Source organism: Dreissena polymorpha, chromosome 9, assembly GCF_020536995.1.
Source record: "Dreissena polymorpha isolate Duluth1 chromosome 9, UMN_Dpol_1.0, whole genome shotgun sequence".
In the NCBI taxonomy this organism is placed as follows: Eukaryota; Metazoa; Mollusca; class Bivalvia; order Myida; family Dreissenidae; genus Dreissena; species Dreissena polymorpha.
This window is the reverse complement of record NC_068363.1, coordinates 48,049,411-48,065,552: the sequence shown is the minus strand read 5'-3', so window position 1 is coordinate 48,065,552 and position 16,142 is coordinate 48,049,411. Positions and strand designations below refer to the sequence as shown.

General features: G+C 34.0%; 1 protein-coding gene across 1 annotated transcript in view; it reads right to left on the bottom strand.

The window, feature by feature from the left end:
* Positions 1-1,168: 1,168 nt before the first annotated feature.
* The window catches only part of LOC127844191 (cytoplasmic tRNA 2-thiolation protein 2-like), a 37,823-nt gene continuing 22,849 nt past the window's right edge, over positions 1,169-16,142 (bottom strand). The window contains exons 6-16 of the mRNA XM_052374259.1: positions 15,074-15,287; positions 14,629-14,767; positions 12,978-13,113; positions 11,757-11,806; positions 10,622-10,703; positions 9,482-9,573; positions 6,963-7,026; positions 4,358-4,584; positions 3,315-3,378; positions 2,912-2,970; positions 1,169-1,865 (exon numbers count right to left, since the gene is read on the bottom strand). Coding sequence (XP_052230219.1) covers positions 1,817-1,865; positions 2,912-2,970; positions 3,315-3,378; positions 4,358-4,584; positions 6,963-7,026; positions 9,482-9,573; positions 10,622-10,703; positions 11,757-11,806; positions 12,978-13,113; positions 14,629-14,767; positions 15,074-15,287 — 1,176 coding nt within the window. The 3' untranslated portion in view covers positions 1,169-1,816. The remainder of the gene's footprint in view (positions 1,866-2,911; positions 2,971-3,314; positions 3,379-4,357; positions 4,585-6,962; positions 7,027-9,481; positions 9,574-10,621; positions 10,704-11,756; positions 11,807-12,977; positions 13,114-14,628; positions 14,768-15,073; positions 15,288-16,142) is intronic.

The window sequence follows — 16,142 nt, the reverse complement described above, 5'->3', positions numbered from 1 at the left end:
TCACAAGAATGATACATTAAGTCAATATTTTGATATCTTAATTCACAAGAATGATACATTAAATCACAAGTTTAGAACCAAGTCAAATAGTTATTATCTAAGTAACAAGTTTGATATCTTACGTCATGTGTTTAGTCACAAGTTAGATACATAAAGTCATAAGTTTGATACATTGATATCGGAATTCACAATTATGATAACTCAAGTTACAAGATTAATAATTTAAGTCACAAGTTTGATATCTTATGAACACGTTTGGAACATTAAGTTGCAAGTGTGATATCTTGTGAACAAGTTTGATATAACTACTCATAATTTTGATATCTGTAGTTACAAGTTTGATACATCAAGTCACAAGTTTGATACCGTTAAATGCGTTTCACAAAGGTTCGTTGCTTTTTCATAATTTTCTTATTATCTGTGTCCTTCCATTTTATTCAGTATCAGGAGTGAAAATATGGTTCTTTAACTGTTCATAGTTATTACAGGCTGGGAATTAATTGACAAAAAAAACTTACATTGGAGACTATTTTGCATCGTCCAGTTCATGCCTCTATTTATCTTTTTGAGCCTTTCAATTAGAAAGATACTAAAAATATGAGTATTATTTCTTTATATATAACAACTGGTTATTAATTGATGTTCAGTTTATACATAATAAAACCATGATAGAACACTATAAAAGCAAAGGATAATAAAATATGCAACAACAATAATATATGTATGACATAATGTGTCAAATATTTTGTTTAAGTAACATGCCCATTCAAGTAGAATTAATCTTGTTTACTTTTGCTAATTATTATGTATTTATTGGTTAACACATGTGCAACGCATCAAAGTCCCCATATGCTTTTATAATGAAGTCTTAGTGTAATTGTTTTAAAGTTTTTTGTTTAAAGGATTCATAAGTAATTGATGTTAAATAATACATCCACCAATTTATCAAGGAGATAAACATACATAGACAAAGGCACTCAATATAGAACTAATATTAGTCCTTAAGTAAAAGAGACCCTTATGGGTGTTTTGACATGTTTTTGAACGACAAACCCGGATTTTGAAACCAAATGTTGTAATATGATGTAAACTAACATTTGATAGGATATCCTTTTTATTTAGGTGAGCAAAAACACCCCTCATAATCATAAATAAAACAATAAACATATGCATTCAATGAACTTTATTAAACATGTTTTATTGTTAAAAATATCACAATACATGCATTGCGATTAAAATATAAATACAGACAGTTTGTAGTTGAATTTAAAAATTCATTATGGAAAAGAACTTACACTTACTAAGAGTTTCATACTTAAGTAATTTTACAGAATCCCGATCTATTTGTAGTATAATGATAACAAGAGCACCGCATAATGGGGGCCACGCTCAGCTGCGAAAGCTTGTCAGATTTTTATTTATTTTTTTAGAGGTCACAGTGACCTTGACCTTTGACCTAGTGACCCAAAATGGGTGTGGCGTGTAGAAATCATCAAGTACATCTACATATGAAGTTTCAAAGTTGTAGGTGGAAGCACTTTGATTTTAGAGCCAATGTAAAGATTTTAGCACGACGCCGGGCGGCGGACGACGAGTAGGCTATGACAATACCTCGGGTTTTCTCCGAAAACAGCCCCGCTAATAATAATCATGACCAACAGGCATGCGTTTTAATAACTCACATGCCATGAGGAGAAGCTAGGTAAAGTGTGTTTTTTAAAGTTCTTATTTTTCATATATTTCCCTGCACCTTTGTAATTTAATAGTATAACGGTATTAATGTAGTTATAAAATATAATTCTTTAAAAAGTTCTTGTTATCTGTCATCCAGTAGGAAGTCTTGAATCTCAGCCTTCATAACAGACCTGAAAATAACAAAAGTACATAATGTGTTTAAATTAGAATTACTACGTATTTACAAATTTATAAATGACACATAAGACAAATATCCATCAATGAACAGTTGACTACGTGTATACATGTAGTACATACTATCAAGTGCACAGGAAATCAATATGTGTATACATGTAGTACATACTATCAAGTGCACAGGAAATCTATACATGTAGTACATACTATCAAGTGCAAGGGAAATCTATACATGTAGTACATACTATCAAGTGTAGTACATACTATCAAGTGCACAGGAAATCTATCACATGGGCCTTCCTCTGGGACAACACTTGCCACTTTTATGATATTTTTCGTTTGAATAAAGACTCTTCTCAGAAGATCCAATTTAGGCGGCAAGTGTCGTCCCTGATTAGCCTGTGCAGACTGCAAAGGCTAATCCGGGACAACACTGCCCTCAGTGTGTAGTACCTAGAACACTGCCCTTTGGTTTTATTTTTTATGACCCAGGGTCTTTTATGGCCCAGAATGAAGTACCTAGAATACTGCCCTTTGGTTTTTTATTTTTTATGACCCAGGGTCTTTTATGGCCCCGAATGAAGTACCTAGAACACTGCCCTTTGGTTTTATTTTTCGTACAACAAAACAACTCCAGAGGTTAGAGTTGGGGTGGCAATCAAGCCTCTTTTTTTACTCCTGAATTCCTGCCCAAAGTGCGATTACCATAAGAACCGGGATAATCTCATCTCTATTTATTTGTGTAATACTAAGGTCAAACAACCAGCCAATGGCAATGAAGTTATAACCATTCTTATTGGTCAATATTTCAAGTTTAGCCTTTTTTTTTTTTTTCATTGCTGCAGAGCCTTGTTATCGATTTTTATGTTACTGGCCATAACACCATATAAATGGCCACACAAAATAATCTGACTTGTTCATGGGTACTTGATCAGATTACCCATATCAACCTATGCACTGGTCATCTTTCTGAATCAGGTACTCATTGACTGAATTTGTCAGAAGTCTCACAGACTTAACGGAGACTCACACTACAGCATACCGTCTGTTTCTCCAGGCAACATCTTTCATCACAAATTCAGGCAGGGAGTTTACATCATCCTGAAACACACAACAATCTCTATTCAAATCTCTAATTAATCAACATGCTCTTGTAATGTCAAAACATTCCTGCAATCATATTAATTTTGTCAGTGTCAAACCATTTAGTTGCAATAATAATTGTCAAACATTAAATCAGAAAACTTAGCATCTATAATATCATCATCAAACATCACAAACAAAAGATGCTCATGTTTGTTTTGTTGTCTTATCATATTTCCCATTATAGCTGGAGGTGTTTATCATGTTTCATTGCATTCCCAAACCTTATCAAACAAAACCTGATTACTTCCTTTTTTATAACTCGATTTAAATGTGTCTGCTCTTTACGGACAAAAACCTACCATTTCCATGGCAACTATTCTGCATCCATAGCACAGAGTCTGTAACACCAATCCCTCGTCCGGCCTGAAAAAAAATCATAAAACATACACAGAATAATCCAAAAGTCCAAAGCCCAATGAACTCGTAATAAGAATGAAAAGTTCTAGCAAAATGGCAAATAAAGAACTACTGTTGGACACAATCACAACAATGAGTTGTGACAGTATTTGGTAAATGCTTTCCCTGATGTTCAATAATACAAGAAGTACGGAACCTGATTTTGAATAATACAGTAAAAACATAAGGAGTGGCATAGAAAAACTATGCATTAATTACTGTGCGTCCCAGATCAGCTTGGTGGTCATTTTTCTGTTTAAAGCCACATAACTTATTTGGCATAGTAGTTTTAAGTATAAATAAGAAACACATTTTATCTATGCCAATTAGAATATATCTGGTGGTTACAAGGTAGAAATCCGTCTTTTTTGCGCTTTAAAACTTAAAAATAATCGCCTTTGTCGAAATGGGCGTATACGTCTAGAAATCCTACTTTCGGTTTTAAATGCGGTACCATTTGATAAATAATAAATTACTTGCTAACTAGGCTAAAGATTTATTTTTTTCTATGCCAATTAGAATATACCTGGTGGTTACAAGGTAGAAATCTGTCTTTTTTGCGCTTTTAAACTTAAAAATAATCGCGTTTGTTGAAATGGACATATACGTCTAGAAATCCTACTATCGGTTTTAAAAGCAGTACCGTTAGAAAACTAATAAATTACTTGCTAACTTATTAGGCTATAGATTTAAAGACAAAATTCAAATTGCATCTACATGTATATGTATTGATTAACATGTATTTCATTTCGAGGTCAGAAGAAAAGTGTGTGGCTTTAAACAAAGTCTTTTCTAACCATGAATCTACTGCTGACTGCATGGGCTGATTTACTCAAAATCTATCCATAGACCCAAAGAACTGGTCCTTATCCTTGCAAAGCAAATTAACCTTATTAAAATAAGGTTAAAACTAATTATAAATACAATCATAAGCACACAAACTCACACTGAAAGTTGAGTTGAGGAACGACAACTCCCATCACTCTCTCCACAACATTCCACTTTGGCATCATAGTTAACCCCGTTACTACAAAGTTCATCATTTGTATTATTCACAGAGTTGTCCCCCTTGATACACCGTTTGCCATTGGATTTACCCATTGTAGAGATTTCTAGTGAGAATCGAAGGGCAGCCAGTGCAGAAGACATTCCAACATCTGTGTCCAGAGGTCCCTGGGAGAAAAACAGTGAAGGACCAATGACAGTAAGCAGCTTTATATAAAAAGTATACACCAAGTTCAGTATTCATAAAGCTACTTAAGGAAAATATTAACAAAAGTTCTACAAGTGATAAAATACCATTTGTTGTTGGCAATTTAAGACATTTTAACATTTAAATGTATGAAAGGAAGAAAATATTTCAAAAGCATTTCATACTTCTAATGCGCCCTATCCCATTAAGCTTTCCACCTGCCACTTGTCAACATGAAAAGTTTTAACATTATTTGAATTTAAATGTAATGTTGCAAATATTTCATTGCAAACACAAATACTGTGCTTAGAAACTGTAATTACAAAATCAGACTAAAAAATTCATTCCGTAGTACAAAATATTGTTAAGAGTAATCAGACTGGTCAAACTTTCCACCCTGCTGCTTTTGCTTTTTAGCAGTAACCAGTGCCTTTTGTGATAACACAATTTTTTCCTAATCATACTGTTAATTAATGGTATATGTGCACGCATTTAGTCATTTGGAAAGAAATAAGATTGGAATGACAATAAACAAGAGCTGTCACCATAGGATGACTTTTGCCCCCTATAAACGCTTGGTAGAAGTTATGAGCTTTTTTCGAAACCTAAACGCAGATTTCGAAACCTAAATGCTGACCCTAAAGTTCAAGGTCAAAATATATATAAGCATATCTTGTATAACATGTCTGAACTTTATTGCTTTGTACAATCACTATGTTGTATGATCATATACATGTTTACATTGTATGTAAGATATTGAATAAATAAAAAAAAGTTCAAGGTCAAGGTCAATGGAGTCAAAATTTGTGTGCGTATGGAAAGGCCTTGTTCATATACACATGCATGCCAAATATGAAATTGCTATCTGAAGCGACATAGAAGTTATGAGCATTTTTCGAACTCTAAACTCAAAGTGTGACAGACAGACAGGCGGACAGTCCGATCACTATATTCCCTCCTTCGGGGGCATAAAAATGTCTTAGAATATTAAAATAAATCAGAAAGCCACATAAATTAGAGAGAAGACAGCATGCTAAATCCTTGAAATGCACTAAGTGACCCCGTGACCTAGTTTTTGACCCGGCATGACCAATATTCGAACTTGACCTAGATATTGTCTTGATACAACTTCTGACCAAGTTTGGTAAAGATCAGATGAAAACTACTTTAATTAGAGAGCGGACACCATGCTAAATCCTTGAAATGCACTAAGTGACCCCGTGACCTAGTTTTTGACCCGGCATGACACATTTTTGAACTTTACCTGGATATTGTCTTGATACAACTTCTGACCAAGTTTGGTAAAGATCAGATGAAAACTACTTCAATTAGAGAGCGGACACCATGCTTAATCCTTGAAATGCACTAAGTGACCCCGTGACCTAGTTTTTGACCCGGCATGACCCATATTCGAACTTGACCTAGATATTGTCTAGATACACTTTCTGACCAAGTTTGGTAAAGATAGGATGAAAACTATTTGAATTAGAGAGCGGACACAAAAAGTGTGACAGACTAACAGACAGACTGCCAGACTGCCAGACAGACAGACAGACAGACAAACTGACAGATGGACAGTGCGAAAACTATATACCCCCTTTTCTTCGAAAGGTGTCATAAAAAGAAGAAAACACATGTAGTATTTTGCAAAGAATTATTATTTGTCATTTTCAATTAAACACAATACAATTCAAGATTTTGCTAAGGAGTTTAATAAATGCCTGCCTTTGGTCACTGAAAATTTGACAATATTATCATACTGCGTTTGATTTACTGCATGTAAAAGCTAAGTGTTTGACAGACCTGTCTTGAAAAAACATGCGTTCACTGTAGATGTCATAGGACAGGCTTAAACCTGAGGTTATAAAACTCTAAGTGCATTGATATTTCAAAGATAATTCTCAAATTCTAAACCAACTGTTTCCAATAGTTCCAAGAATAAACAAGCGATGTGTTTGTGCCCATATATTTGACCTTTGACCTTGAAGGATGACCTTGACCTTTCACCACTCACAATGTGCAGCTCCATGAGATACACATGCATACCAAATATCAAGTTGCTATCTTCAATATTGCAAAAGTGTACATTAAATTAGCGATTTTGACCCATATATTTGACCTTAAAGGATTACCTCGACCTTTCACCACTCAAAATTTGCAGCTCTATGAGATACACACGCATGTCAAATATGAAGTTGCTATCTTCACTATTGCAAAAGTTATTGCAAATGTTAAAGTTTGCACAAACAAACACACAAACCAACCAACCAACAAACCAACCAACAGACAGGACAAAAACAATATGTCCCCCACTATAGTGGTGGGGGACATAAAAATAATAGATGTTGGCAAAATATACCTGACATAGTGCACAGTGACTTTCTATATCCACAGCACTAGATGAGTCCAGCTTTTCTCCAGTTCTACAAAGTAAGACACTTCAATTGAGCAAATCAAGCTAAAAGATGGTTGTGACACTTTTCATTGCAGTATTGTCATGTTAATAACTAAAACACATGTATTTAGAATCATATATTGTGTCAAATCTTTTAAAAGACTGAACAAAATTGTCTTTTCAAACAAAATACTTGTTTTTATTGGATAAGCCAGATCACATGACGACTGTGTAATTTCCATATTTGGTGAGTCGTGGTTAATATATATTCAGAATGTAGGGCTTGATATCCTGTCAGTGCAGTCATTCTTTCATCAAATTGAATGTTAAAAGACATCTGACAGGGTCATAAGAAACCGACTGCTGATCAAAGTCCTTGTTTCAAACTGTAAAACATTGAATGACTTTGTAGGAACTGGAAATAGTGATTTGATTTGGGATTTGAGAAATCAATTAGGTAAAGAATGTTATTTGCAAAATCAGTTATGTGTATATAAAATTGTCTTTATTCATTATTTGCACAAAAAGTGATATAAAAATGTCTTGATTCACACAAACAGGTCACAAATTAAAAACAGTTGAGCTACGTCAGATTGTCATGTCAATCCTGGGCAAAGAATGTTACTCTGTAGGATAAATTCATTACACAGCTTTCACAGTGACCCTGTACATAGAGAATACTAGGTTAGCGTTGAATACAGAGAAGTTTGTGTTGCGAGGCTTAGAACGCCGAGAGCGCGAGCCTTGGCAAGCACTTTCGGTGTTTGAGCCGCGCAACATAAACTTCTCTGTATTCAACGCTAATCCTAGTATTCTATGTATCCCATTTGATTTTTTTAACGTGACATTTAACATAAATAGATCTAATAACCTTAACAATTATTTTAATTCAGTCATAAAAGCGCTTAAAATCTAACAAATGTAACCATGCGTAGTGATATAAATGTATTGGTTCTGGTACGCAAAATAGTCTTTAAAAAATTCACACACAAACTGTAAAACGAGTAAAAATATCACCATATGCCTCGATTCAATTTTACGCAGTATGCAAATTGTAACACATTACGACCTTGACAAGAAGATTGCTCCTGACAAAATGATGTCGATGTCAACATACATGTACACCATCCCAACCTTGACAATTTCGACAAGACAGACAATTGCAGCGACTGACACTTTGACTTAATATACAGGACAATACGTTTTCCAACGTCGGACAACGAATTTTAGGACGCACAGAACGTGCTTTTTATATAATGTTATGGGTATGCCGTGTGTGATCCGATGCATCAATGGCGCCCATGTTAAAATCATTTCCCCGAGAACAGGGAACGACAAAAGTACAAACAAAAACCAAAACACGTTTGAACTAGTATCTTACCTTTAATTATCCTTTAAAATCCATCTAATAATCCATTTAACTCAATAATTGACGATTATGCATCTAGGGACTTTAATAATTATTTTAGCATAGTAAAATAAAGACCCTTATGCCATCCTATCACTATATTCAAATGAGTTTACAAACTCAATAAACTTTCTTCTTCGTCACACGCTACATCATGTACTCTATGTTCATTAGCCTACTGTTGTTAAAATGAACCGGAGCAGTTTACCAAATAATAGCCGTTGGTAAACTCGGTTGCATTTGCAGATTTCTGCATACAAACATAATTATGTTTGAACTTGCACAATGTTTTATTTGTCTATGGTAAATGCCCTTATTGTACAAGAAAATAATTTAATATACAAATACACAAAGAATGGAAAACATTCCATTACACAACAGATAAATTAGTGGATAATACCCGTGTACAAAATGGGACGTTCCGAATTCCAGTGTGGTGCTATTTTTACCATCTTATACTTTACACAGCTCTATGCCTAACATGAATTAAATCGGAAAGCAAATATTGCAGATTATTTATGAATTGTGCGATATTTGTATGGCTTGTTGTACATTCTTAAATGTCATAAGTATATGCATGGATTATAAACAATGCACATTACACGAAAAAAGGAAAATGTGATAAATTGACAATTCAAATATGTCGATATACAGTACATGTACATGTGAAATAAGTCGCGTTTATAATACATTGTCAAAAAAATTGGGGGAAAATGACGCAATAAGTATGTCATTTTATGACGCCATCAATCAGTTGATTCATTATACGGATGGCGAAAAATTATGTCATATGACTAGATTTAAAGGTTGAAGGTCGTATAATTTTGAAGCAAAAGTTTTCTCCACTTTATTTCTTATGAAAAATCATTCAGTGGTAAAGTAAAAAGTTGTCCTTGCACGCGACAGGTATATCCCACAAGGTTGAATACAGGCTAGTATATTCCATAAGGTGTTATACCGTCAGTGTCGCGTTGAAAATGTGATAAAATGCTGTTGCCCAATATTAATTTACTGGCTCTATCCCACCCTATGGGGTCGGTAAGATGCCATGTACCAGATGCTAACCCACATGTACCTCATGATGTTGCTGACAGTGGATGGGTATTCAGCCTGCAGTCCTGTTACAAACGCCTCTGTCAGATGCTCAATACTGGCACCAACGTCTCCCTTAAACAGCAAAACTGTGCATGAACTGTTGATGACATGAATTCCCTTTTAATGGATAGCTCTAGGTACTTCCTGAACATGATTCTCGTCAATAAAATTTAATCAAATCAGACAAGCAGGTATGATTTTGGTGACTCAAGAAAATTTCTGCTACATTTATACAACATGATCAACTGGTTCAAATTTACATGTATGTTAAATTAACCAGGATTTAAATAAGGAGACTGTTTTGTTTCTTAACTGGCATAACCTTCTCTATAAAGGCTAGATTCCGCTTATCTTGTTAATACTATGTGCAGATATTGGAATAGTTTAATTCATTAAGGATGATAAAATCTATCTTTGAGTACTAAACATTGCAACATTATTATCATTAACAAAGCAGTAATTTTATTAATGGCTAAGCCAATGTTTTGATCTGTTATGGATTAAACAAACAGCTGAGAGACCAAAACCATTGGGTCCACTACTTTATAGCTTATCAAAGCAGGCCAAATTTGGGTTGTTGTCTCCTAATATTTCTGAAGCTTCAAAGAAAGGTTCAATAAACATATTCTAATTGAAAAATTGCTACTTTTCAATCAAGGGTTGAGTGAATCTGTTGAGTTTATATTTAGGTTGGATATATTAAGACATATTGCTTGAATCCAATCAGTTTACTACAAATTCTTTAGACCTGCAGCCTTGGACAAACAAAAGATTGACCATTTCCAAATTTGCTCGAGTATGCTAGGCTTCTAGATCAACAGATGGGATTTTGGTTAGCAAAACACTTACTCCTCATGACATTTTACTTACGCATTTGTTCCTAGTCAAAGTCTGAAATTTAACCAATGATTTTTTAAGAAGCTGTACCCTGTACTATTTTGAACTTTGACCTCGGGACAAGGATTTTACTCGGAATACAGTGTCACCACATGGTGAGAACATTATTTAAAAGTTGCATGACATATGATAAAGTTACAGTTTGGAAATGCTTGTACACAAACTGTGCGAGCTATGTTGGGCTTGGCACAAACACCTTGAAAAAAAACACAACTTTACTTACCATAGTTGTTAGAGAGGGTATGAATACACACTCCAATCTGTGGAGGTTATTGTACATTGCAATCTCCTTGGAGCTGAAATCCCTGTAAAACATGTAAATACTTTATGTAGCGCTGTGATGAATGCATTCGTTTAAGTTATGAAACCCAGCTAAACAGTTATTAATGAATCACTATTTTGTTGTAAATTGTCTCACAAAACACATCTACAAAAGACTGTGTATAAATATATGTCATAATTTAAGCATGTATTTATGCATGTAGAATTTACAAGTATCAGATTAACATGGGATAAGATATAATATCAACAATGATTATCAAAGTGTTTGTTAAAGACTAATGTAAATTTCTTTGTTTGTGTCAAAGATAAAAACGTTAATGTGTCACTGTTTTGTAGTACGATATTTTTGTACTTTGGGAAACTTTAAAAATAACAAATTTTCTCGCTCAATTATTCTTCCGCTTTTATAGTAAAATGTACATTTTCCAATACCTGATATATTGACCTTAAAGACATATTTCAACCAATTAATTTAACTCCATTTATAAAACTTTTAAAGCATGGGCTGCATCTTAGATGCCTGTGCACAAAATAACAGCACAATGCGTCCATCAAAAGCCAAGGTATTGGACATAAACAATGTGCCTTCTTTTGATTACAATGACCTTGACCTAACTGGCCCTTAACCCTTTCCCCCATAAGAAGCAAAGTGAACATGGCTTTTGCAACCAGCATAAAACCAGAACAGCATGTGAGTAACTCGCAGTCTGTTCAGGTTTTATGCTGTTTGATGCTCATCAGTAACTACCGGTAAGGGTTGGAAATGAAGCTCTCAAAACTTGAATCTAGTAAGAAAGGTATTTAATTAAATGTAACTTTCTAAGGGACCACAAATGTGTAAAATACGTATCATTTGTAAAATACGTATCTAAGTGGTAAAGGGTTAATGCAATCAAACTCTAGGTCTGTATGACAGCTATCTTCAAACAATAACTGAAGCTATTTAGCCAAAACTCTTTATCTATTTTAGTGACAGTGACCTTGACCAAACTAAAAACTATTGGAAACAATAAATAGATCAACTATAGTATAGCAATATTTCTAAAGTGATGTTATATGTAAGAAAAGATTCTCACCGCAGTGGTCTTAAGAACATCATGTCTGTGTTTCGTCTGTCAGCAAAGGCCTGCAAATTAAGAAACATAAATAAATTGCCTTTTCCTTAAAAAATTCAGGCTATAATTATGTTATCATATTGATATGATTAAGAGTAAAATTAACTTAACATTCACATTAATATATCTTGTTCAAGGTCTTTTTTTTTGGGGGGGGGGCTGATTTCATAGCCATTATTTGATCATATCTCAGATAGGGAAAAGTACCTTTGTTCTTCTGTAATTCCAATTTGTAATGTATTGAAAGTTTAAAGTTGAAATGTCCATTTACATGAAAAATGGTATCTTTAGGTCTTGGTATTATCTGTATTATGTAGTTTTATCAATTATTATTCATAAAATAAAATCAAGCAAAATACTTTATCCTGGTTTTAAGTGTATTTACTCAAAAATTTCCATATTTCAAAAGTGGTGAGAAAAAGCCCTGTTTTGGATTGGTTGTTTTTTTAAGGACTTCCATAGAAGACAAGACACACATTATAAGGCAAAAAAGAGAATGTCATCTGTTTCAACTAAGTTTAAAAAAAATAAGGGTAGGTATATTGCAATAACTTTTTTTCATTAACTTTTTTTACAACTTTCTGCTATTACAAGAGTACGTAATGACATGCAGAAATATTCCCAAATCATTCAATGTAGCAAAAATTATTAATATCTTTAGAGTTCAATAAAACAGGGTGAGCACTAAAAATTAGAGTCTGTCCATTAAATTTTTTTAAAAGGGAAAGTCACATTTATCTTACGACTAAATCATAAGCATTCTTTCAACATATATCTTTTGAAAGCCAATACATTTTATATAATTTTTTTCAATTGTTATTTAAATGTTTCAAGAGTTGAACTGTAGAATTTAGCTGGAATGATGATGTCATGATGTAAGAAAACAACAGTATGTCACAAAAAACTGTGAAAATTATTGATAATTTTCACCTTTTTTTTTACCTATCATTTTTAAACCACTGATATTTGTCTTTAAACCACCTGAATTAAATAAATGAAATCTATTAGTTATCAATATTATCAAATTGATAATGTATGCTTGTTTTTGGATGCTGCCATGAATATATGGTTGAGTATGTAAAGACTTATGAAACAATGACAAACTGACAAGGTGTGGCCTAAATACTTTCTCATTGTTACTCCTAGCAAATACAGTTGTACTATTTCTATTGTAGTTGTTACCGTTTCCATGGCTGCCTGCATTCCTCTGCCAGTGGAGATGTCAGTGAGCAGACGTACAGCCAGCTGGGAGCCTGTGTTACCCAACATGACCTTGGAGTAGCCGTGTTGCCTAGCAAACTCCAGTAGAAGTCTGTGCCTAAAAAGTAAAACCAATGTAATATATTGAGTCTTATTTGGTATATAAAACCTCGAATAACACCATTCTTCATTGAGTGATATAAGCACTATTGATAACAAGTATTTATTGAAACTGAACAATGATTTTTTTGGTATTCATAATTATATTATTTATTTTTAAGTTTATGAGTTAATAGTTTCAAAAGGGACCAGAAGTTGCCGTATTCACAAAGGTCAACAGGAAACTCACAAGTTTTATGTCTGTGTACATTGAAATGATACTTTTTTAAGCAGAAAACATTGGATTTCACAAAGAAATTTGTATCAGAGATACTTCAAGGAACTATGTCATACATAAAGGCACTTTGTCTGACCTCTAGGCACTATGCTTTACCTCAAGGCTCATTTTTTCACCTTAAGTCTCTATGTCTTACCTCAAGGCTAAATGTCTTACCTCAAGGCTCCATGCCTTACCTCAAGGTACTATGTATCACCACAAGGTACTATGTTTTACCTCAAGGCTCTATGTCTCACCTCAAGGCTCTATGTCTTGTCTCAAGGCTCTATGTCTCACCTCAAGGCTCTATGTCTTACCTCAAGGCTCTATGTCACACCTCAAGGCTCTATGTCTCACCTCAAGGCTCTATGTCTTACCTCAAGGCTCTATGTCACACCTCAAGGTACTTTGTCTCACCTCAAGGTACTTTGTCTTACCTCAAGGTACTATGTCTTACCTCAAGGTACTATGTCTTACCTCAAGGTACTATGTCTTACCTCAAGGCTCTACATCTCACCTCAAGGCTCTATGTCTTACCTCAAGGTAATATGCCTTTACATCAAGGAACTATGTCTTACCTCAAGGCACTATATCTCACCTCAAGGCTTTATGTCTCACCTCAAGGTATTTTTTTAAATCAAGGCACTATGTCTTACATCAAGGCTATATGTCTTACCTCAAAGCAGTGTATTTCACCTCAATGCTCTTACAAAGTCTTCCTTGTCCAATATGTCAAGGCACTATGTCTTATCTCAATGCACTATTTCTTACCACAAGGTACTTTGTCAAACCTCAAGGCACTATGACTGACCTCAAGGCACTATTTCATACCTCAAGGCACTATGACTCACCTCAAGGCACTATGACTGACGTCAAGGCTCTATGTCTGACCTCAATGCTCTATGTCTTACCTCAAGGTGTTATTTTTACATCAAGGCACTATTTCTTACCTCAATGCACTATGTCTTTCCTCAAGGCACTATGTCTTACCATAAGGCACTATGTCTTACATCAAGGTACTATGTCTTACGACAAGGCACTATGTCTCACCTCAAGGCTATATGTCTTACCTCAAGGCACTATGTCTTGCCTTAAGGAAACATGTCTTTCTTCAAGGCAATATGTCTTTCCTCAAGGAATTATATCTTACACATGTACCTTCAGGCAACATGACTTTCTTCAAGGCATTATGTCTTACCTAAAGGCACTATGTCTGACCTCAAGGAATAATGTCTTACATAAAGGCACTTTTCTTACCTCAAGGCTCTTACAAAGTCCTCCTTGCCAGATATGGACTTGATAGATCCAAGCTGTGCAGCAAAAAGCTTCTCTGCCTCTCTGTTCATCTCTAACAAATCACAGCAGTTTTCACCATGTCCTGATTTCTCAACTTCTCCTGAGGAGGACCACAAGTTTGTTTTTTTCATTGATCAAAATTATGACAGCATTTTTAAATAAATGTTAAAACACAACAAATTATATGTTTTGGTATTGTGTACATACAACATGTATTCATTAAATATATATGCTGTCATGAAAACATTGAATTGCACTAACAAATGAACTTCAGTTATATTAGCTCTGAGTTACAAGTTTTATTTGTTAAATAATGGAAAAAATGGCCCATGTTCACTTTACATTGCAACATCTCTTGTGAGTGCCTGTTACGTTTCTTGGTCCACATTGTTTGTAATTGGCTTACCTTTGTCCCCCTCTACAGGATTTATGCATGTATTCATGTCCATGGCAGATTGGTTCATTTTATTTCCTGCTGAAGTATTTATGTCCTTTGCAGATTGGTTCATTTTATTTACTGCTGCAGTATTTATGTCCATTGCAGATTGGTTCATTTTATTTACTGCTGCATGGTTGCTTTGACAGGCACTCAGGGTCTTAACCCGTTCCAAGTCCAGAGACTGTAAATACATAGAGTTGGTGTGGGTATTTCATAACATGTATTACCCAACTTTTTCTTTTAATAAATATATGCAACTTACTGTTATCATACTGACCTTGATATGATGTCATTAGTAGGATATTGTGTCCTTTTCCTTTTAAAGTAACATTAAAAAGGTGCATTATTTCCACATTTATACAATGTTATGTATGATCAAATTTAAAAAAAACTGCCAAATGCAGAATCACCGTTGAGCATTTTTTTCTGTACTGCTGATGTTATAAGGTTTTCAATTGCAATATACTTGTATTCTTAATTAATCATGTTAGTGCTGGTAAGTTAATTTTATTAACATTATGGAAAATAACACAAACATTATATGTAAAATTTATGTAAAACATTTAAGGGGTACTCAGTAATAAGGATCACATCTTATGTGATGAGATTTGCATGTTTTACCAAAAAAATAATATGTGTAAACGTTAAAGTACGTTTTTCAACTAAAACAAATGAAAAAAATAAATAAAACAAGATTTATTACATCCTCTCTATAATTAATACATACTAATCATTGTTACATAAATTTCAAACAGAAATACCCATTGTTTAAACCAGCTTATGCTTAGGTAGTGTGAAAAAAGACCAACAAGACTATTGCCAAGCAATATATGTCCCCTACTGGCTCCACCATTGTCAGATTAAAAAAAAATTATTTGTTGCCATAGCAACCAGAATTATTGACGTAGGAACAAAATGAAAAGACATGCATAATCTCCATATTGCCATCTGACCATGTTTCAAGTTTCATGAAAAAATATGAATAACTTTTAAAGTTATCGCAGGATTCAGAAAACTGTGACAGACAGACAAACTC